Source organism: Pseudophryne corroboree, chromosome 7, assembly GCF_028390025.1.
Source record: "Pseudophryne corroboree isolate aPseCor3 chromosome 7, aPseCor3.hap2, whole genome shotgun sequence".
Lineage (NCBI taxonomy): Eukaryota > Metazoa > Chordata > Amphibia > Anura > Myobatrachidae > Pseudophryne > Pseudophryne corroboree.
The window spans coordinates 27,021,259-27,043,899 of NC_086450.1; the positions used below are offsets into that span (position 1 = coordinate 27,021,259).

General features: G+C 49.2%; 1 protein-coding gene across 2 annotated transcripts in view; it reads left to right on the top strand.

Annotated features, from left to right (window-relative positions):
• The window catches only part of CEP70 (centrosomal protein 70), a 109,062-nt gene that overhangs the window by 62,395 nt on the left and 24,026 nt on the right, over nucleotides 1-22,641 (top strand). For both annotated transcript variants that reach the window (XM_063932811.1, XM_063932812.1), the window contains exons 8-13: nucleotides 3,635-3,731; nucleotides 3,902-3,990; nucleotides 5,123-5,200; nucleotides 5,589-5,700; nucleotides 5,809-5,907; nucleotides 6,330-6,500. In XM_063932811.1, the coding sequence (XP_063788881.1) occupies nucleotides 3,635-3,731; nucleotides 3,902-3,990; nucleotides 5,123-5,200; nucleotides 5,589-5,700; nucleotides 5,809-5,907; nucleotides 6,330-6,500 (646 nt within the window). The remainder of the gene's footprint in view (nucleotides 1-3,634; nucleotides 3,732-3,901; nucleotides 3,991-5,122; nucleotides 5,201-5,588; nucleotides 5,701-5,808; nucleotides 5,908-6,329; nucleotides 6,501-22,641) is intronic.

The window sequence follows — 22,641 nt, forward strand, 5'->3', positions numbered from 1 at the left end:
GTGGCAAAACTGCAAGGATTTTTCGCTAGGCGGAAAATCATGTGATAGCACTGTCAGCAGTGTTCATTCCGGGAGTGGACGACTGGGAAGCAGACTTCCTCAGCAGGCACGACCTCCACCCGGGAGAGTGGGAACTTCATCGGGAAGTTTTCCGCATGATTGTGAACCGTTGGGAAAGACCAAAGGTGGACATGATGGCGTCCCGCCCGAACAAAAAACGGGACAGGTATTGCGCCAGGTCACGAGACCTTCAGGCGATAGCTGTGGACGTCCTGGTAACACCGTGGGTGTAACAGTCGGTGTATGTGTTCCCTCCTCTGCTTCTCATAACCAAGGTATTGAGAATTATAAGACGTAGAGGAGTAAGAACTATACTCGTGGCTCCGGATTGGCCAAGAGGGACTTGGTACCCGGAACTTCAAGAGATGCTCACAGAGGACTAATGGCCTCGGGAGCTAAGAAGGGACTTGCTTCAGCAAGTACCATGTCTGTTCCAAGACTTACCGCGGCTGCGTTTGACGGCATGGCGGTTGAACGCCGGATCCTAAGGGAAAAGGCATTTCGGAAGAGGTCATACCTACCCTGGTCAAAGCCAGGAAGGAGGTGACCGCACAACGTTATCACCACATGTGGTGAAAATATGTTGCGTGGGTGAGGCCAGGAAGGCCCCACGAAGAAATTTCAACTCGGTCGATTTCTGCACTTCCTGCAAACAGGAGTGTCTATGAGCCTCAAATTGGGGTCCATTAAGGTTCAAGTTTCGGCCCTGTAGATTTCTTCCAGAAAGAATTGGCTTCGGTTCCTGAAGTCCAGACGTTTGTCAAGGGAGTATTGCATATACAGCCCCTTTTGTGCCTCCAGTGGCACCGTGGGATCTCAACGTAGTGTTGGGATTCCTCAAATCATATTGGTTTGAACCGCTCAAATCTGTGGATTTGAAATATCTCACATGGAAAGTGACCATGCTGTTGGCCCTGGCCTCGGCCAGGCGATTGTCAGAATTGGCGGCTTTGTCTTACAAAAGCCCATATTTAATTTTCCATTCGGACAGGGCAGAACTGCGGACTTGTCCCCAGTTTCTTCCTAAGGTGGTGTCAGCGTTTCACCTGAAACAACCTATTGTGGTGCCTGCGGCTACTAGGGACTTGGAGGACTCCAAGTTGCTAGACGTTGTCAGGGCCCTGAAAATATATATATATATATATATATAATTCCAGGACGGCTGGAGTCAGAAAGTCTGACTTGCTGTTTATATTGTATGCACCCAAAAAAAGCTGGGTGCTCCTGCTTCTAAGCAGACTATTGCTCGTTGGATTTGTAGTACAATTCAGCTTGCACATTCTGTGGCAGGCCTGCCACAGCCAAAATCTGTAAATGCCCATTCCACAAGGAAGGTGGGCTCATCTTGGGCGGCTGCCCGAGGGGTCTCGGCTTTACAACTTTGCCGAGCAGCTACGTGGTCAGGGGGGAACACGTTTTGTAAAATTCTACAAATTTGATACCCTGGCTGAGGAGGACCTGGAGTTTCTCTCATTCGGTGCTGCAGAGTCATCCGCACTCTCCCGCCCGTTTGGGAGCTTTGGTATAATCCCCATGGTCCTGACGGAGTCCCCAGCATCCACTAGGACGTTAGAGAAAATAAGATTTTACTTACCGATAAATCTATTTCTCGTAGTCCGTAGTGGATGCTGGGCGCCCATCCCAAGTGCGGATTGTCTGCATTACTTGTACATAATTATTGTTACAAAAATCGGGTTGTTATTGTTGTGGGCCATCTTTTCAGAGGCTCCTTCGTTGTTATCATACTGTTAACTGGGTTCAAATCACAGGTTGTACGGTGTGATTGGTGTGGCTGGTATGAGTCTTACCCGGGATTCAAGATCCTTCCTTATTGTGTACGCTCGTCCGGGCACAGTACCGAACTGAGGCTTGGAGGAGGGTCATAGGGGGAGGAGCCAGTACACACCATGTGATCCTAAAAGCTTACTTTTTGTGCCCTGTCTCCTGCGGAGCCGCTATTCCCCATGGTCCTGACGGAGTCCCCAGCATCCACTACGGACTACGAGAAATAGATTTATCGGTAAGTAAAATCTTATTTTTGCCTCGGTATGTGCCACATGACGCACTAACCCAGAGATTTTCAACTGTTTATAACTTGCGGCACTCTGAACAAGATCTAAATATTGCCAAGGCACACTCATATATAATGGTGATGCATGGTGCAGTTGCGTGTCCTAGGATGTCATGTCGCAGCTTCTCCATAGGTAACGCTTGAGCCACATCTGAGAAATCCAGAAGAGCCCAACACTGCCCGGGCCCAAAATTAGAACTGGCTCTGCAACCACTAAACCCACCAGTATTGATCGTTCCAGGGCCTCAGTAGCGGCAGCACACTGACGGGCCTGGCTCTGCTTCCATGGCGGCACACCTGGAGACTGCTCAGGGCACACTAGTGTGCCACGCCACAGTGGTTGAAAAACACTGCCCTAACTGGTAGGGTCAGAACAGATTTAATGTACTCTATACACTTTGGGGGTTAATTCTGAGTTGATTGCAGTAGCAAATTTGTTAGCAGTTGGGCAAAACCATGTGCAGTGCAGGTGGGGCAGATGTAACATGTGCAGAGAGAGTTATTTAGGTGGGGTGTGTTCAAACTGAAATCTAAATTGCAGTGTAAAAAAAAAAAAAGCAGCCAGTATTTACCCTGCACAGAAACAATATAACCCACCCAAATCTAACTCTCTGCACATGTTACACCCGCCCCCACCTGCAGTGCAAATTGGTTTTGGCCAACTGCTAACAAATTTGCTGCTGCGCTCAGATCTGAATTACCCCCTTGGTGCCTACCTTGATTTTCTGGGACCTTTTGACATTGCCCTCTCTCACTGCCCACGCCTCTTGTGGTTTCCTCCGATTCACATCTATGGACCTTATTCAGTAAGGATTGCAAAAATTTGCTATTTGCAATCCGGCTGATTATGGAACAACTGCGCATGTGTGGCGTTCGCATTGCGGACGCGTGAGCAAAAATAGCTACAGAAATTGCGTATGTCTGAAAAAACACAGGCGTGCCCAGAGTGCCTCTGACATAAGAGATAACTACTTCCAGCCTCTTGTGTCGCAAGAATTGTGGATGACTTTGCCTGGCGCAGATGGGAAAAATCTTCAATGTTCTGGTGATTGCGTATTGTTTTGCAATCAGCCCACTCACTTTCTTGGTGGCAACGTTTTGATCGCAGTAACTGCTACTTAGCAGAAACTGGAATCCTTACTGAATAGAGTCCTATGTCTCCTCCTCTACAGTTCTGTTGGCTGTAAATGGGTATTTCTGATTATCTATCCCACCCAAACCGGTAACACCTACAGGTAGATCCAGGCATTACATGATAATTGTGTGAAATCGTTGCATCAGTTACAAAGAAAAACAAAATATCAAGGGTTCATACTTCTGAAGATGTTACCAGGTGTGGTAACACCCGGTGCGCACTCTGCATTACTACACCCCCTACTCACCCCGCCGCAGCCACGGCCGCCCAGAAGGGGTCGTGGTCTAATTTAAATGGGTGTGACCTCACAGATCTCCTCTTCTTCACTCCTATAGATTATACCTCATCTGTCTTGTTATCACTTACAGGAAATATGAGTCGGTGGATTACCCAGTGCGGGAGAGAATATACTCTGAAGCATCGTTGGACTTGGACGCTACTACAAACTATAAAGCTCTAATCAAGGTGACATCACTGCCCTGTGCAATGGGCTTTCTGGCTCTTTGCTGAATGCTATATACAATGCTTCTAGATTTTAATTTCTAAGTATTGCAAAAACTTTAATTCCATGAATGTCATTGTGTTCAGAAGAATTTGCATCACTCCGCTAATCTGAAATGTTCTCCTCTCTAAAGTCTTATCAGGATCAAATTAAAGAAGCAAGAAAAAGGAATGAGGATCTGGTGAGAGACAACGCTCAGCTGCGAGAGGAGATGGAGAGCAGGTAGGACGCTGCCCGTGTGACGTCCGGCTCCGTCGTTCCTCTGCAATGGGGTCTCCATCATGGCTTACTGTCCTCCTCTCTCTTCCTGGCCTAATTGTGCCTGTAGTAAGAGGACTTATTACTAGTGTAGACCCAGCTATATGAAACGCCGTTGTGACTTAGGACGTGGGGAGCTGGTCGGAGTGTCATGTAGATCTATTATAGCAAATGTAATACAAGGCCGAGGTAGAAGATAATGGGGGTAATTCAGAGTTGATCGCAGCAGCAGATTTGTTAGCAGTTGGGCAAAACCATGTGCACTGCAGGTGGGGCAGATGTAACATGTGCAGAGAGAGTTAGGTTTGGGTGGGTTATTTTGTTTCTGTGCAGGGTAAATACTGGCTGCTTTATTTTTACACTGCAATTTAGATTTCAGTTTGAACACACCCCACCCAAATCTAACTCTCTCTGCACATGTTACATCCCCCCCCCCTCCCCCCCCCCCCCCCCCCCTGCACTGCACATGGGGGGTCATTCCGAGTTGTTCGCTCGGTAAAAATCTTCGCATCGCAGCGATTTTCTGCTTAATGCGCATGCGCAATGTCCGCACTGCGACTGCGCCAAGTAAATTTGCTATGCAGTTAGGATTTTTACTCACGGCTTTTTCATCGTTCTGGCGATCGTAATGTGATTGACAGGAAATGGGTGTTACTGGGCGGAAACAGGCCGTTTTATGGGCGTGTGGGAAAAAACGCTACCGTTTCCGGAAAAAACGCAGGAGTGGCCGGAGAAACGGAGGAGTGTCTGGGCGAACGCTGGGTGTGTTTGTGACGTCAAACCAGGAACGACAAGCACTGAAATGATCGCAGATGCCGAGTAAGTCTGAAGCTACTCAGAAACTGCTACGAGGTGTGTAATCGCAATATTGCGAATACATCGTTCGCAATTTTAAGATGCTAAGATTCACTCCCAGTAGGCGGCGGCTTAGCATGAGCAAATCTGCTAAAATCCGCTTGCGAGCGAACAACTCGGAATGACCCCCATGGTTTTGCCCAACTGCTAACAAATTTGCTGCTGCGATCAGATCTGAATTAGGCCCAATATTCCGGACGTTAGGCCATGAGACGCCTTTCTTCTCTTTCCTCTGCGATAGGCCGACTGCCCGAGAGTTCAAACTGTACAAGCAGCAGATGAGGAAAATGGAGAAGATTCTCCTTCAGAACAATATCCGGTGAGAATCCGCTTAGTTCTTCCCCATTGGGAACTTCAGGGTTTGGGGGGACCATTTTATGGGGGGGTGAACTGTTTACATAAAAGTAATACTTTGGAATGAAACGGGCCTCCCTTGAGTATGGCATTTTGTAGCCAAATTGGTCTCCGGATGATGGCAGGCATCAGGTTTCCAGAGACCTGAGCAGCAGACTCAATTCTGGAGTCTACAGCACCGTTCAGAGGAGGGGCCCCACCCGGAGGTGCACACGGGCCCCCTCCTCTGTAGAAACGCCCCTGCTTCAGTGGAACGGTTGTACTGTTATAACCTCGTTCAGAGTAGTTTGCATTGATTATATATGAAGAATACCATGGGTCTGCTATTATCTGATTCCCCGTTTGTGGAATAGGGTCCGTGGGGTAACACGAGAGAGAACGGAAGAGGCTCCTGTGCAACCAGCTAGTACAGATATCAGAGGTGTCAATGGTCTGCCCGCTAGTGAGTGCCAGCAGCACCTACAGGTACTCCCTGCAATGTACACCCTGTCCGTGCCGTGATAGCTGGCCCCACATATAAATACAGGCCCCCGCACAGTGTACAGTGTCTCCGCCACTTGTGTGTTTCTACAGGATGTCTGCAGGGAGCTGAATGTACAGGATGTGAAAGATCTGATTCCAGTCGCTGCTTCTAGGTGCCGACAAGCAGAGACCTGTTCCAGGCTGCACAAGGTAAGGGAGAGGCACCACTAAAGCGCTGTATACCTGTTGTAAAGACTTCTCTGTTGCGCTCATTACTGCGTCTGTATTACTGAAATATCTACAGTTGATCAGGTCAAAAAACTGTGAGATGTACAGAAATGTTTCACCCAGGAAGTTGTCAGTGACCTAATGGAACACTAAGCTTGTGACCTGTATGTGTCGCTACTGCTCGCACTAATAAGCCCATCCGTTAGTTTCCGAATCACACAACTTTGTCACACTCTTTGTTCTACATTTATCTATGACATAGCTGCGCACCAGCGTCTCTACACACAGCTCAGACGGCAGGACGTGCTCCATGCGGGATGGGGTTATATACGTTGGGATTGTCTGATATTTGTAGGCTATATCAGCATAATCTTTATGTATCTTGTGGTAATTGTGTCTTCCAGATCCTCTCTGATATAAGCAAGGTGGTTAGTGGCCCCCGGGCCCCTCAGCTCCTCTATAAACATAACACCTGGATGCGGGAGAATCGGGGTGCCGACACCAGTGATGAATCAGATTTTATTCACCTCCTTCCGACTGTAGAACTATGGGCGGGACAGCTGCTGTCACTACAGGTATCGCCTGCCAGGTGCCGTCCATATAACACCCACTGTGCACGCCAGAACTGGCTCTGGATACCCTGTGCTCCTATTTGTATAATGTGCCTATGTTCCGCCACAACACAAGGGGTTTTCCCTAGCATCCATAAAGGATACTGGGGATCACTTAGGAGGATGGGGTATAGATGGGGTCCAAAGGAGCTGTTGCACTGGGTGTGCTGGCTCCTCCCCTCTATGCCCTCACACCCCTTCCACCCCAGGCAGTTTAGAAAGTTGTGCCCTCACACTCTGGAGCTCCCAGAGCATTTTATTATTTTCGGTATGCTGTCTGGGCAACAGCATACCTGCTCCGTGGGATTTGGAGGGGGGATTGTCACCAGCCTCTTAAGGCGTCAGACCCGCTTTCCCGCTGCTGAGAGGTTGTTGTACAACGTGGCACTGCGCCTTAGCGGTCGCAATCGCAGCACGCCGCACACCCCTTGTATTAGCCTGAAGGTGAGAAGACTGATGAGTACACATCATGGGGCCCCGCTAGGGGGGTCCCGCGGTTATCGGTGCGGCATACGAGTCCCTTCTGGGGGGGACCCGCTATAGACACCTGTGTACACTGGCCAGCGGTGGTGAAAACAGATACCTCGTTTTACACCACATAGGAGACATTGCCAGTATAAAAATCACTGTACCTCCAGCGCCATTGGAGAGGGCGGAGCTGCCTCAGAGCGGGACTAGCAACATTTTGTCGCCCTCCTCTGCTGACAGCTGCAGCAGCAGGGACACACAGCTCCTTCCAGGCACTCCAGATATACAGGAAAGCTGGTACAATGGTGTAATTAAGGGGGAGAGCCGCATATACAATGCTATAGAGTCCAAAAAAGGACAAGACTCCAGTGTTACACCATGTTACAGGCAGCCTGCAGTCTTACTGAGTCTGCTAGGCTTGGGTGTGCTGGTCTCTCTCTCTGGGTCTCCTCACATACAGTTTGGCAGGCTTGTTGTCTATATCTATACTTGTCTGTATATGTGTGTGAGTGTTATATTGTAAACGTGGTATAACACCAATTATGCACTGTATGTCATACCAGATTCTCTCCCTCAGTAGCTGGTTCTCTCTCATGTGAACAATGCAGTCAGTCCTCCCGGGTTAGTGAGGACGCTGGGGGGAGGTCCAGGAGCCATCCTGGCTAGGTGCTATAAAAACCATGATGGCGGACATGTCGCCTTATCTCACTGCACATAGTCAAATGACACAGCAGCTGCAGCAGACCTGGCAGCAAGAGCAGATGACAGGCAGATTCTCTCCCCCCCTTCCTTCCTAGGTCAGGGCAGGGACGGACCTAGACTTTTCTTTTAGGGGGGGCGGTTTATTTATTCCTAACTCCTCCCCTACATTTATTACTCCTCCCACTTCCCATCCCAACTGTCCATTAATGCTCTAAAGAGCATATAAAGCATTGCCAGGCTGCACATGTACTTCTTATGTAGCACACACACCGGGCACATGTAACTACTAACACACCGATGGGCGGCACACACTGCCCTAGGTTGGGGTGATGGCATATGGGGCTAGGGGCCCCGGGGACATGGAGGATGTGGAGGGATGTCAGTGCAGCCCCCACCTCTGGCGGCTCCAGCAGCGCAGGGAGCCAGCACGACCCCCTTCCATGCCTGTGGGGCTGGCGTTGCTGCAGCGTGCCAGGTATTGGTACGGGTAGCCGGATGCTGCCGCTATGAAGGATCAACCTTCAGGTGAGAGATGCTGGGCTGTGCTGGCTGCTGCAGGCGCTGACGTCAGGGGAGGAAGATGAGTGATGCCAGCAAAGGGAGAGCGCTGCTGTACTGGATCGCTGCCATCCAGAGCGGCTTACCCCCATCTCCTGCGGTGACCGGGCCCATAATGGAGGAGACACCAGCGCACAGGCCCTGTCTGAACAGCACCAGCAGCGGCGGGAACTGCTCAGCCAGCTCGTTCTCCCCACTGTGCGCCGAAGACAGCTAGCCCTGCTACCTTGGGATCTTCCTCATGCCGCTGCTGGACCTGGTGGCTCTGACTGGCAATCTGGCTGCCATCCCCATCATTTAAGTGGGCGTGGCTATGCCTGTTAGCGGGGACGTTCGCCCCCCCCCCTGGATCCGGCCCTGGGTCAGGGCCGCATAAGCATGGGCTCCCTGATTTATTTTCAGAATCTGATGAAGGACAGGAGGAGGGGGAGGAACTGGATCCTATTACTGAGGATTTATCTCCTGCACAGGGGATTGAGCCCCTCATAATTGCTATCAGGGATGTGTTAAAAATCCCATTGGAAGACATTGCAGCACAGCAGTCATTCTTCGCAGAACAGAAAAAGACTAGCGTCACTTTCCCCGATTCTAAGGAATTGGATGATTTAAGATAGCCTGGAAAAATCCTGACAAAAAATTCCAGGTGACTAAGCGCTTCCTTAACATTTTCCCATTTTCTCCAGAAGACAGGAAAAACTGTGAAGATTTCCTTCCCCCTCCATCCCCCCCTTTTCCTTCGGTAGACATCTCCGTCTCCTGTCTCTCTAAAAAAAAAGTGGCGTTACTGGTCCCTGGACCCTCGGCCTTGAAGGACCATGGGGATGGAAATATTGAGACTGCGCTCAAGTCCATTTACACAGCAGCTGGTGTATCACAAAGACCTGTGCTAGCGGGTTGCTGGATGACACATGCCATTCACACCTGGGCGGACCAGATTCAGAAAGGCCTCGCGGGGGATATGTCGGAGTATGGTTACTCTGGTCAAGCACATTCAGGACACGGCACGAGTGCTGTGCAACGCTATTAAAGAGATAGGCGCTATCAATGCTAGGACTACTGCTTTGGCAGTGTCTGCGCGCAGAGCTTTGTGGCTGCGCCAGTGGATAGCGTACACAGAAGCGCAGTGTGGAGGCTCTTCCTTTCTCAGGGGAGTGGCTCTTCGGGGTTGAGTTGGATACGTGGATTTCCAAATCTACTGCAGGAAAATCCACGTGTCTTCCCTCTGGGGCCCCGCCGGCTAGGTGCTCCAACCCCAGGGGCCATCTACTCAGTCCTTTTGGACCGCTAAGTTTCGTTCTAGAGCCAGAGGCGCTTCCAACGCTGCACGAGGCACCAGCGGTAAGCTTAGAAAACCAGCGGCTGCGGGTTCCCCTGAACAGGGCACCGGTTCAGCTTCTTAGACCTCAGCATGATGGTGCACCCCCACCCCGAGAGGATCTCGAGGTGGGAGCTCGGTTGCATCACTTCAGCTGCATCTGGGACAGCTCCTGCCAGGATACCTGGGTTAGAGAGCTCATTTCTCAGGTCTACAAGCTGGAGTTCGACAGTGCTCCTCCCCACCGATTTTTCAAATCAGACTTGCCAGCTTTAGAGGATACTCGAGTTACACCGCAACAGACCATCCAGAAGATGGTCCAGTCATTGTTCCTGTGCCACTGCTACAAAAGGGGGAGGGCTATTACTCCACCCTGTGTGTGGTTCCAAAACCGGACGGTTCGGTAAGGCCTATTTTGATTCTAAAATCCTTGAACCCTTACCTAAAGTTCAAGATGGAATCCTTGCGAGCAGTGATTTCAGGTCTGGAACAACAAGAGTTCCTGGTTTCGCTGGATATAAAGGACGCTTATCTCCATATCCCGATTAGGCCACCTCACCAGGCTTACCTGCAGTTTGCCCTGCTGAACGACCACTACCAGTTCCAGGCTCTGCCCTTCGGACTGTCCACAGCTCAGAGGGTCTTCGCGAAGGTGATAGCGGAAATGATGTTCCAGCTCCGAGTCCAGGTGGTCAACATTGTTCCTTACCTGAAAGAAATACAATCTGAGAATGCGCTTTTCAAATCCAATGTAGATTTCTCTATCGTCCTAGTGGATGCTGGGGTTCTTGAAAGGACCATGGGGAATAGCGGCTCCGCAGGAGACAGGGCACAAAAGTAAAGCTTTCCGATCAGGTGGTGTGCACTGGCTCCTCCCCCTATGACCCTCCTCCAGACTCCAGTTAGATTTTTGTGCCCGGCCGAGAAGGGTGCAATTCTAGGTGGCTCTCCTAAAGAGCTGCTTAGAGAAAGTTTAGCTTAGGTTTGTTATTTTACAGTGAGTCCTGCTGGCAACAGGATCACTGCAACGAGGGACAGAGGGGAGAAGAAGTGAACTCACCTGCGTGCAGGATGGATTGGCTTCTTGGCTACTGGACATCAGCTCCAGAGGGACGATCACAGGTACAGCCTGGATGGTCACCGGAGCCGCGCCGCCGGCCCCCTTGCAGATGCTGAAGTAAGAAGAGGTCCAGAATCGGCGGCTGAAGACCCTTGCAGTCTTCTAAAGGTAGCGCACAGCACTGCAGCTGTGCGCCATTTTCCTCTCAGCACACTTCACACGCAGTCACTGAGGGTGCAGGGCGCTGGGGGGGGGCGCCCTGGGAGGCAAATGTAAACCTATATACTGGCTAAAAATACCTCACATATAGCCCCCAGAGGCTATATGGAGATATTTAACCCCTGCCAAACTTCACTAAAGAGCGGGAGACGAGCCCGCCGGAAAAGGGGCGGGGCCTATCTCCTCAGCACACAGCGCCATTTTCTCTCACAGAAAGGCTGGAGCGAAGGCTCCCAGGCTCTCCCCTGCACTGCACTACAGAAACAGGGTTTAAACAGAGAGGGGGGGCACAAATTGGCGATATAAATATATATATAAAGATGCTATTAGGGAGAAACACTTATATAAGGTTGTCCCTATGTAATTATAGCGTTTTTTTGGTGTGTGCTGGCAAACTCTCCCTCTGTCTCTCCAAAGGGCTAGTGGGGTCCTGTCCTCTGTCAGAGCATTCCAGGTGTGTGTGCTGTGTGTCGGTACGTGTGTGTCGACATGTATGAGGACGATGTTGGAGGAGGCGGAGAAATTGCCTGTAAGGGTGATGTCACTCTCTAGGGAGTCGACACCGGAATGGATGGCTTATTTAGGGAATTACGTGAGAATGTCAACACGCTGCAAGGTCGGTTGACGACATGAGACGGCCGACAAACAATTAGTACCGGTCCAGGCGTCTCAGAAACACCGTCAGGGGTTTTTAAAAAAACGCCTATTTACCTCAGTCGGTCGACACAGACACAGACACGGACACTGAATCCAGTGTCGACGGTGAATAAACAAACGTATTCCTCATTAGGGCCACACGTTAAGGGCAATGAAGGAGGTGTTACATATTTCTGATACTACAAGTACCACAAAAAAGGGTATTATGTGGGAGTGAAAAAACTACCTGTAGTTTTTCCTGAATCAGATAAAATAAAATGAAGTGTGTGATGATGCGTGGGTTTACCCCGATAGCAAATATTGGCGTTATACCCTTTCCCGCCAGAAGTTAGGGCGCGTTGGGAAACACCCCTTAGGGTGGAAAAGGCGCTCACACGCTTATCAAGTGGCGTTACCGTCTCCAGATACGGCCGCCCTCAAGGAGCCAGCTGATAGGCAGCTGGAAAAATATCCTAAAAAGTATATACACACATACGGTGGTTATACTGCGACCAGCGATCGCCATCAGCCTGGAGATGCAGTGCTGGGTTGGCTTGGTCGAATTCCCTGACTAAAAATATTTTATTGATATAGAGCATTTAATAGGATGCATTCTATATATATGTATGCGAGATGCACAGAGGGATATTTACACTCTGGCATCAAGATAAGTGCGTTGTCCATATCTCCCAGAAGATGTCATGGACACGACAGTGGTCAGGTGATACAGATCCCATACGGCACGTGGAAGTATTGCCGTATAAAGGGAAGGAGTTATTTGGGGTCGGTCCATCGGACCTGGGGGCCACGGCTACAGCTGGGAAATCCAACCTTTTTACCCCAAGTTACATCTCAGCAGAAAAAGACACTGTCTTTTCAGCCTCAATCCTTCCGTTCCCATGTGGGCAAGCGGGCAAAAGGCCAGTCATATCTGCCCAGACATAGAGGAAAGGGAAGTAGACTGCAGCAGGCAGCCCCTTCCCAGGAAAAGAAGCCCTCCACCAGTGGGGGGGTAGTCTCAAGAGTCTCAGCGCGCAGTGGGATCACTCGCAAGTTGACCCCTAGATCGTACAAGTATTATCCCAGGGGTACAGATTGGAGAGTCGAGACATTTTTTCCTCGCAGGTTCCTGAAGCCTGCTTTACCAACGGCTCCCTCCGACAGGGAGGCAGTATTGGAAAAAATTCACAAGCTGTATTTCCAGCAGGTGATAATCAAAGTACCCCTCCTACAACAAGGAAAAGGGTATTAGTCTTCCACACTATATTGTGGTACTGAAGCCAGACGGCTTGGTGAGACATAGTCTAAATCTGAAATCTTTGAACACTTACATAAAAAGGTTCAAATCAAGATGGAGTCACTCAAAGCAGTGATAGAGAACCGGAAAAAAGGGGACTATATGGTGTCCCTGGACATCAAGGATTACCTCCATGTCCAAATTTGCCCTTCTCAACAAGGGTACCTCTGGTTCGTGATACAGAACTGTCAATATCAGTTTCAGACGCTGCCGTTGAATTATCCACGGCACCCCGGGCCTTTACCAAGGTAATGGCCGAAAAGATGATTCTTAAAAGAAGAAAGGCATCTTAATTATCCCTTACTTGGACGATATCCTGAAAGGGGCAAGTTTCCAGAGAACAGTTGGAGGTCGGAAAAGAACTATCTAAAGTAGTTCTACGACAGCACGAGTGGATTCTAAATATTCCAAAAATCGCAGCTGTTTTCCGATGATACGTCTGCTGTTCCTAGGAATGATTCTGGGCATAGTCCAGAAAGAGGTATTTCTCCTGGAGGGGAAAGCCAGGGAGTTATCCGACCTAGTCAGAAACCTCCTAAAACCAGGCCAAGTATCAGTGCATCAATGCACAGGAGTCCTGGGAAAAATGGTGGCTTCTTACGAAGCGATTCCATTCGGCAGATCTCACGCAAAAACTTTTCAGGGGGATTTGCTGGACGAATGGTCCGGATCGCATCTTCAGATGCATCAGCGGATAACCCTGTCTCCAAGGACAAGGGTGTCTCTTCTGTGGGGGCTGCAGAGTGCTCATCTTCTAGAGGGCAGCACATTCAGCATTCAGGACTGTGTTCTGGTGACCACGGATGCCAGCCTGAGAGGCTGGGGAACAGTCACACAGGGAAGAAATTTCCAAGGAAGTGTGGTCAAGTCTGGAGATTTCTCTCCACATGAATATACTGGAGCTAAGGGCAATTTACGATGCTCTGAGCCTAGGAAGAACTCTGCTTCAAAGTCAACCGGTGCTGATCCAGTAGGACATCATCATGGCAGTCGCCCACGTAAACAGACGGGGCGGCACAAGAAGCAGGAGGGCAATGACAGCAAGGATTCTTCGCTGGGCGAAAGATCATGTGATAACACTGTCAGCAGTGTTCATTCCGGGAGTGAACAACTAGGAAGATTTCCTCAGCATGAATGAATTCCACCCGGAAAAGTGGGAACTTCATCTGGAAGTTTCCACATGTTTGTAAACCGTTGGGAAAGACCAAAGGTGGTTATGATGGCGTCTCACATGAAGCGCCAGGTCTAGAGACCCTCAGGCAATAGCTGGGACGCTCTGGTAACACCGTGGGTGTACCAGTCGGTGTATGTGTTCCCTCCTCTGCCTTTCATACCCAGTGTATGGAGAATGATAGGAAGGAGAGGAGTAAGAACTATACTCGTGGCTCCGGTTTGGCCAAGAAGAACTTGGTACCCGGAACTTCAAGAGATACTAGAAAGGATCTTGATTCAGCAAGAATCATGTCTGTTCCATGACTTACCGCAGCTGCGTTGACGCCAGGGCGGGTGAACGCCGGATCCTAAGGGAAAAAGGCATTCCGGAAGAGGTCATCCCTACCCTGGTCAGAGCCAGGAAGGAGGTGACCGCACAACATTATCACCGCTTAGGTGAAAATATGTTCCATGGTGTGAGGCCAGGAAGGCTCCACGGAAGAATTTCAACTAGGTTAATTCCTACATTTCCTGCAAACAGGAGTGTATATGGGTCTCAAATTGGGGTCCATTAAGGTTCAAATTTCGACCGGTCGATTTTCTTCCAGAAAGAAATTGGCTTCAGTTCCTGAAGTCCAGAAGTTGTTAAGGGAGTACTGCATATACAACCCCCTTTTGATGTCTCCAGTGGCACTGGGCGATCTCAACGTAGTTTGGGATTCCTAAAATCACATTGGTTTAAACAACTCAAATCTGTGGATTTGATATATCTCACATGGAAAGTGACCATGCTGTTGGTCCTGGCCTCGGCCAGGCGAGTGTCAGAATTGGCGGCTTTATCTCATAAAGCCATATCTGATTGTCCATTCGGACAGAGCAAAGCTGTGGACTCGTCCCCAGTTTCTCCCTAAGGTGGTGTCAGCGTTTCACCTGAACCAGCTTATTGTGGTACCTGCGGCTACTAGGGACTTGGAGGACTCCAAGTTGCTGGATGTTGTCAGGGCCCTGAAAATATAGTTTCCAGGTCGGCTGGAGTCAGGAAATCTGACTTGCTGTTTATCCTGTGTGCACCCAACAAGCTGGGTGCTCCTGCTTCTAAGCAGACTATTGCTCGTTGGATTTGTAGTACAATTCAGCTTGCACATTCTGTGGCAGGCTTGCCACAGCAAAAAATATGTAAATGCCCATTCCACAAGGAAGGTGGGCTCATCTTGGGCGGCTGCCCGAGGGGTCTCGGCATTACAACTCTGCCGAGCAGCTACGTGGTCAGGGGAGAACACGTTTGTAAAATTCTACAAATTTGATACCCTGGCAAAAGAGGACCTGGAGTTCTCTCATTCGGTGCTGCAGAGTCATCCGCACTCTCCCGCCCGTTTGGGAGCTTTGGTATAATCCCCATGGTCCTTTCAGGAACCCCAGCATCCACTAGGACGATAGAGAAAATAAGAATTTACTTACCAATAATTCTATTTCTCGGAGTCCGTAGTGGATGCTGGGCGCCCATCCCAAGTGCGGATTATCTGCAATACTTGTACATAGTTATTGCTAACTAAATCGGGTTAGTGTTATTGTGAGCCATCTTTTCAGAGGCTCCCCTGTTATCGTACTGTTAACTGGGTTCAGATCACAGGTTGTACAGTGTGATTGGTGTGGCTGGTATGAGTCTTACCCGGGATTCAAAATTCCTCCCTTATTGTGTACGCTCGTCCGGGCACAGTATCTAACTGGAGTCTGGAGGAGGGTCATAGGGGGAGGAGCCAGTGCACACCACCTGATCGGAAAGCTTTACTTTTGTGCCCTGTCTCCTGCGGAGCCGCTATTCCCCATGGTCCTTTCAGGAACCCCAGCATCCACTACGGACTCCGAGAAATAGAATTATCGGTAAGTAAATTCTTATTTTTATTAATTATAAAATATATATATATACATTTAACTATCACAGTTATATATAATCTACCGGCCGGCCACATAAAAAAACTATTTTAACTGAGTGCAAATAGTATTTATATATAATTAATTAAAACATGATTTCAATAAACAAATCTTAAATGTTTATATATATTCGTTGCACTGGGATTTTAGACAAATCCTACAATCACTTTTCCTGATAATGAACAATCTGCCCAAGTCCATGTATTCATGAATCAATTAAGCAACTTATTGCACTTTGCATTTGGTACATCAGCTGGTCGGCGAACACAACACCCCGAAGGCAAGGGGAAGCGTGTGCCACTTTTTGCCTGACATCAGTCCACGAACCTCTGCTAAGGCCGACGAGGAGTAATACCAGCCGGGCGGCCAAGCGCCAGGAGGATAAGAGCGGCGAGTGATATAAGTTTATCCCCCTCCAGAGAAAGCGGACGGTGAGGAAAAACACTAACCAGGAGGGACGCCGCATGCACGCATGCAGGGTGGACAACAGAGGCATTCTGTACGGTATACATATCTTAAATTGCTACACAGTAGTTCTAATCAGTTACAGTTGTAACAAAACTAACTTTGTGAACTGCCTAAACGGAACTGTTCAGCTGTGAGAAAGGCTGTGTTCAACAGATTGCTACTAACCACTTGCTTGGCTCCAGTTACTAATCTGACTATGAATGCATGGCTTTACTCAACAGATTGCTACTAATTACATCTTGTGCAATAAGTTGCTTAATTGATTCATGAATACATGGACTTGGGCAGATTGTTCATTATCAGGAAAAGTGATTGTAGGGTTTGTCTAAAATCCCAGTGCAACGAATATATATAAACATTTAAGATTTGTTTATTGAAATCATGTTTTAATTAATTATATTTCTCTAACGTCCTAGTGGATGCTGGGGACTCCGAAAGGACCATGGGGAATAGCGGCTCCGCAGGAGACTGGGCACAAAGTAAAAGCTTTAGGACTAGCTGGTGTGCACTGGCTCCTCCCCCTATGACCCTCCTCCAAGCCTTAGTTAAGATTTTGTGCCCGAACGAGAAGGGTGCAATCTAGGTGGCTCTCCTGAGCTGCTTAGAGTAAAAGTTTAAATAGGTTTTTTTTTTTTTCAGTGAGACCTGCTGGCAACAGGCTCACTGCATCGAGGGACTAAGGGGAGAAGAAGCGAACTCACCTGCGTGCAGAGTGGATTGGGCTTCTTAGGCTACTGGACATTAGCTCCAGAGGGACGATCACAGGCCCAGCCATGGATGGGTCCCGGAGCCGCGCCGCCGGCCCCCTTACAGAGCCAGAAGAGTGAAGAGGCCCGGAAAATCGGCGGCAGAAGACGTCCTGTCTTCAATAAGGTAGCGCACAGCACCGCAGCTGTGCGCCATTGCTCTCAGCACACTTCACACTCCGGTCACTGAGGGTGCAGGGCGCTGGGGGGGGCGCCCTGGGACGCAATGAAAATACCTTAAATGGCTAAAAATACATCACATATAGCTCCTGGGCTATATGGATGTATTTAACCCCTGCCAGTTTTCCACAAAAAAGCGGGAGAAAGGCCGCCGAAAAAGGGGCGGAGCCTATCTCCTCAGCACACAAGCGCCATTTTTTCCTCACAGCTCCGTTGGAGGAAGGCTCCCTGACTCTCCCCTGCAGTCCTGCACTACAGAAACAGGGTAAAACAAGAGCGGGGGGGCACTAAATTGGCATATTAATATATACAGCAGCTATATTAGGGAAAAACACTTATATAAGGTTATCCCTGTATATATATATATAGCGCTCTGGTGTGTGCTGGCAAACTCTCCCTCTGTCTCCCCAAAGGGCTAGTGGGGTCCTGTCCTCTATCAGAGCATTCCCTGTGTGTGTGCTGTGTGTCGGTACGCTGTGTCGACATGTATGAGGAGGAAAATGGTGTGGAGGCGGAGCAATTGCCTGTGTTAGTGATGTCACCCCCTAGGGAGTCGACACCTGACTGGATGGTCTTATGGAAAGAATTACGTGATAGTGTCGGCACTTTACAAAAGACTGTTGACGACATGAGACAGCCGGCAAATCAGTTAATACCTGTACAGGCGTCTCAAACACCGTCAGGGGCTATAAAACGCCCGTTACCTCAGGTCGATACAGACACTGACACGGACACTGACTCCAGTGTCGACGGTGAGGAAACAAACGTATTTTCCAGTAGGGCCACACGTTACATGATCACGGCAATGAAGGAGGTTTTGAACATTTCTGATACTACAAGTACCACAAAAAAGGGTATTATGTGGGGTGTGAAAAAACTACCCGTAGTTTTTCCTGAATCAGATGAATTAAATGAGGTGTGTGATGAAGCGTGGGTTTCCCCCGATAAAAAACTGCTAATTTCTAAAAAATTATTGGCATTATACCCTTTCCCGCCAGAGGTTAGGGCGCGTTGGGAAACACCCCCTAGCGTAGATAAGGCGCTCACACGCTTATCAAAACAAGTGGCGTTACCGTCCCCTGATACGGCCGCCCTCAAGGAACCAGCTGATAGGAAGCTGGAAAATATCCTTAAAAGTATATACACACATACTGGTATTATACTGCGACCAGCAATCGCCTCAGCCTGGATGTGCAGTGCTGGGGTGGCTTGGTCGGATTCCCTGACTGAAAATATTGATACCCTGGACAGGGACAATATATTATTGACTATAGAGCATTTAAAGGATGCATTTCTATATATGCGAGATGCACAGAGGGATATTTGCACTCTGGCATCAAGAGTAAGTGCGATGTCCATTTCTGCCAGAAGAGGATTATGGACGCGACAGTGGTCAGGGATGCGGATTCCAAACGGCATATGGAAGTATTGCCGTATAAAGGGGAGGGGTAATTTGGGGTCGGTCTATCGGACCTGGTGGCCACGGCAACGGCTGGAAAATACACCTTTTTTCCCCAAGTCACCTCGCAGCAGAAAAAGATACCGTCTTTTCAGGCTCAGTCCTTTCGTCCCCATAAGGGCAAGCGGACAAAAGGCCACTCATATCTGCCCCGGGGCAGAGGAAGGGGAAAAAGACTGCAGCAAACAGCCTCTTCCCACGAACAGAAGCCCTCCCCCGCTTCTGCCAAGTCCTCAGCATGACGCTGGGGCCTTACAAGCGGACTCAGGCACGGTGGGGGCCCGTCTCAAGAATTTCAGCGCGCAGTGGGCACACTCGCAAGTGGACCCCTGGATCCTGCAGGTAGTATCTCAGGGGTACAAATTGGAATTCGAGACGTCTCCCCCTCGCCGGTTCCTGAAGTCTGCTTTACCAACGTCTCCCCCCGACAGGGAGGCGGTATTGGAAGCCATTCACAAGCTGTATTCCCAGCAGGTGATAATCAAGGTACCCCTCCTACAACAGGGAAAGGGGTATTATTCCACGCTGTTTGTGGTACCGAAGCCGGACGGCTCGGTGAGACCCATTTTAAATCTGAAATCCTTGAACACTTACATAAAAAGGTTCAAGTTCAAGATGGAGTCACTCAGAGCAGTGATAGCGAACCTGGAAGAAGGGGACTATATGGTGTCTCTGGACATCAAGGATGCTTACCTCCATGTCCCAATTTGCCCTTCTCACCAAGGGTACCTCAGGTTTGTGGTACAGAACTGTCACTATCAGTTTCAGACGCTGCCGTTTGGATTGTCCACGGCACCCCGGGTCTTTACCAAGGTAATGGCCGAAATGATGATTCTTCTTCGAAGAAAAGGCGTCTTAATTATCCCTTACTTGGACGATCTCCTGATAAGGGCAAGGTCCAGAGAACAGTTAGAGGTCGGAGTAGCACTATCTCAAGTAGTACTACGACAGCACGGATGGATTCTAAATATTCCAAAATCGCAGCTGATTCCGACGACACGTCTGCTGTTCCTAGGGATGATTCTGGGCACAGTACAGAAAAAGGTGTTTCTCCCGGAGGAGAAAGCCAAGGAGTTATCCGACCTAGTCAGGAACCTCCTAAGACCAGGCCAAGTGTCAGTACATCAATGCACAAGGGTCCTGGGAAAGATGGTGGCTTCTTACGAAGCGATTCCATTCGGCAGATTCCACGCAAGAACTTTTCAGTGGGATCTGCTGGACAAATGGTCCGGATCGCATCTTCAAATGCATCAGCGGATAACCCTGTCTCCAAGGACAAGGGTGTCTCTCCTGTGGTGGTTACAGAGTGCTCATCTCCTAGAGGGCCGCAGATTCGGCATTCAGGATTGGGTCCTGGTGACCACGGATGCCAGCCTGAGAGGCTGGGGAGCAGTCACACAGGGAAGAAATTTCCAGGGCTTGTGGTCAAGCATGGAAACGTCACTTCACATAAATATCCTGGAACTAAGGGCCATTTACAATGCCCTTAGTCAGGCAAGACCTCTGCTTCAGGGTCAGCCGGTGTTGATCCAGTCGGACAACATCACGGCAGTCGCCCACGTAAACAGACAGGGCGGCACAAGAAGCAGGAGGGCAATGATGGAAGTGGCAAGGATTCTTCGCTGGGCGGAGAATCATGTGATAGCACTGTCAGCAGTGTTCATTCCGGGAGTGGACAACTGGGAAGCAGACTTCCTCAGCAGACACGATCTTCACCCGGGGGAGTGGGGACTTCACCCAGAAGTCTTCCACATGATTGTGAACCGTTGGGAAAAACCAAAGCTGGACATGATGGCGTCCCGCCTCAACAAAAAACGGGACAGATATTGCGCCAGGTCAAGGGACCCTCAGGCAATAGCTGTGGACGCTCTGGTAACACCGTGGGTGTACCAGTCAGTGTATGTGTTCCCTCCTCTTCCTCTCATACCAAAAGTACTGAGAATCATAAGAAGGAGAGGAGTAAAGACTATACTCGTGGCTCCGGATTGGCCAAGAAGGACTTGGTACCCGGAAATTCAAGAGATGCTCACGGAAGACCCGTGGCCTCTACCTCTAAGAAAGGACCTGCTCCAGCAGGGACCATGTCTGTTCCAAGACTTACCGCGGCTGCGTTTGACGGCATGTCGGTTGAACGCCGGATCCTGAAGGAAAAAGGCATTCCGGATGAAGTCATCCCTACCCTGATCAAAGCCAGGAAGGATGTAACCATACAACATTATCACCGTATTTGGCGTAAATATGTTGCGTGGTGCGAGGCCAGGAAGGCCCCTACAGAGGAATTTCAACTGGGTCGTTTCCTGCATTTCCTGCAAACAGGACTGTCTATGGGCCTCAAATTAGGGTCCATTAAGGTTCAAATTTTCGGCCCTGTCAATATTCTTCCAAAAAGAACTGGCTTCTGTTCCTGAAGTTCAGACGTTTGTCAAGGGAGTACTGCATATACAGCCTCCTTTTGTGCCTCCAGTGGCACCTTGGGATCTCAATGTAGTTTTGGGATTCCTAAAATCACATTGGTTTGAACCACTCACCACTGTGGACTTAAAATATCTCACATGGAAAGTGGTAGTGCTGTTAGCCCTGGCTTCAGCCAGGCGTGTCTCAGAATTGGCGGCTTTATCCTATAAAAGCCCTTACCTAATTTTTCATACGGACAGGGCAGAATTGAGGACTCGTCCTCAATTTCTTCCTAAGGTGGTTTCAGCATTTCACTTAAACCAGCCTATTGTGGTGCCTGCGGCTACTAGGGACTTGGAGGATTCCAAGTTGCTGGACGTAGTCAGGGCTCTGAAAATATGTTTCCAGGACGGCTGGAGTCAGAAAATCTGATTCGCTGTTTATCCTGTATGCACCCAACAAGCTGGGTGCTCCTGCTTCTAAGCAGACGATTGCTCGTTGGATTTGTAGTACAATTCAGCTTGCACATTCTGTGGCAGGCCTGCCACAGCCAAAATCTGTAAAAGCCCATTCCACACGGAAAGTGGGCTCATCTTGGGCGGCTGCCCGAGGGGTCTCGGCTTTACAACTTTGCCGAGCAGCTACTTGGTCAGGGGCAAACACGTTTGCTAAATTCTACAAATTTGATACCCTGGCTGAGGAGGACCTGGAGTTCTCTCATTCGGTGCTGCAGAGTCATCCGCACTCTCCCGCCTGTTTGGGAGCTTTGGTATAATCCCCATGGTCCTTTCGGAGTCCCCAGCATCCACTAGGACGTTAGAGAAAATAAGAATTTACTTACCGATAATTCTATTTCTCATAGTCCGTAGTGGATGCTGGGCGCCCATCCCAAGTGCGGATTGTCTGCATTACTTGTACATAGTTATTGTTACAAAAATCGGGTTATTGTTGTTGTGAGCCATCTTTTCAGAGGCTCCTTCTGTTATCATGCTGTTAACTGGGTTCAGATCACAAGTTGTACGGTGTGATTGGTGTGGCTGGTATGAGTCTTACCCGGGATTCAAAATCCTTCCTTATTGTGTACGCTCGTCCGGGCACAGTATCCTAACTGAGGCTTGGAGGAGGGTCATAGAGGGAGGAGCCAGTGCACACCAGCTAGTCCTAAAGCTTTTACTTTGTGCCCAGTCTCCTGCGGAGCCGCTATTCCCCATGGTCCTTTCGGAGTCCCCAGCATCCACTACGGACTATGAGAAATAGAATTATCGGTAAGTAAATTCTTATTATAAATACTATTTGCACTCAGTTAAAATAGTTTTTTTATGTGGCCGGCCGGTAGATTATATATAACTGTGATAGTTAAATGTATATATATTTTTTATAATTAATAAAATCTACATTGGATTTGAAAAGCGCATTCTCAGATTGTATTTCTTTTGGCCTATTCTTGGGGTAAATGACCTATTACCCCTGAGAGAGCTGCTTTCAAATCCGACAATTGCAGCGCCAGGAACATTGTGTT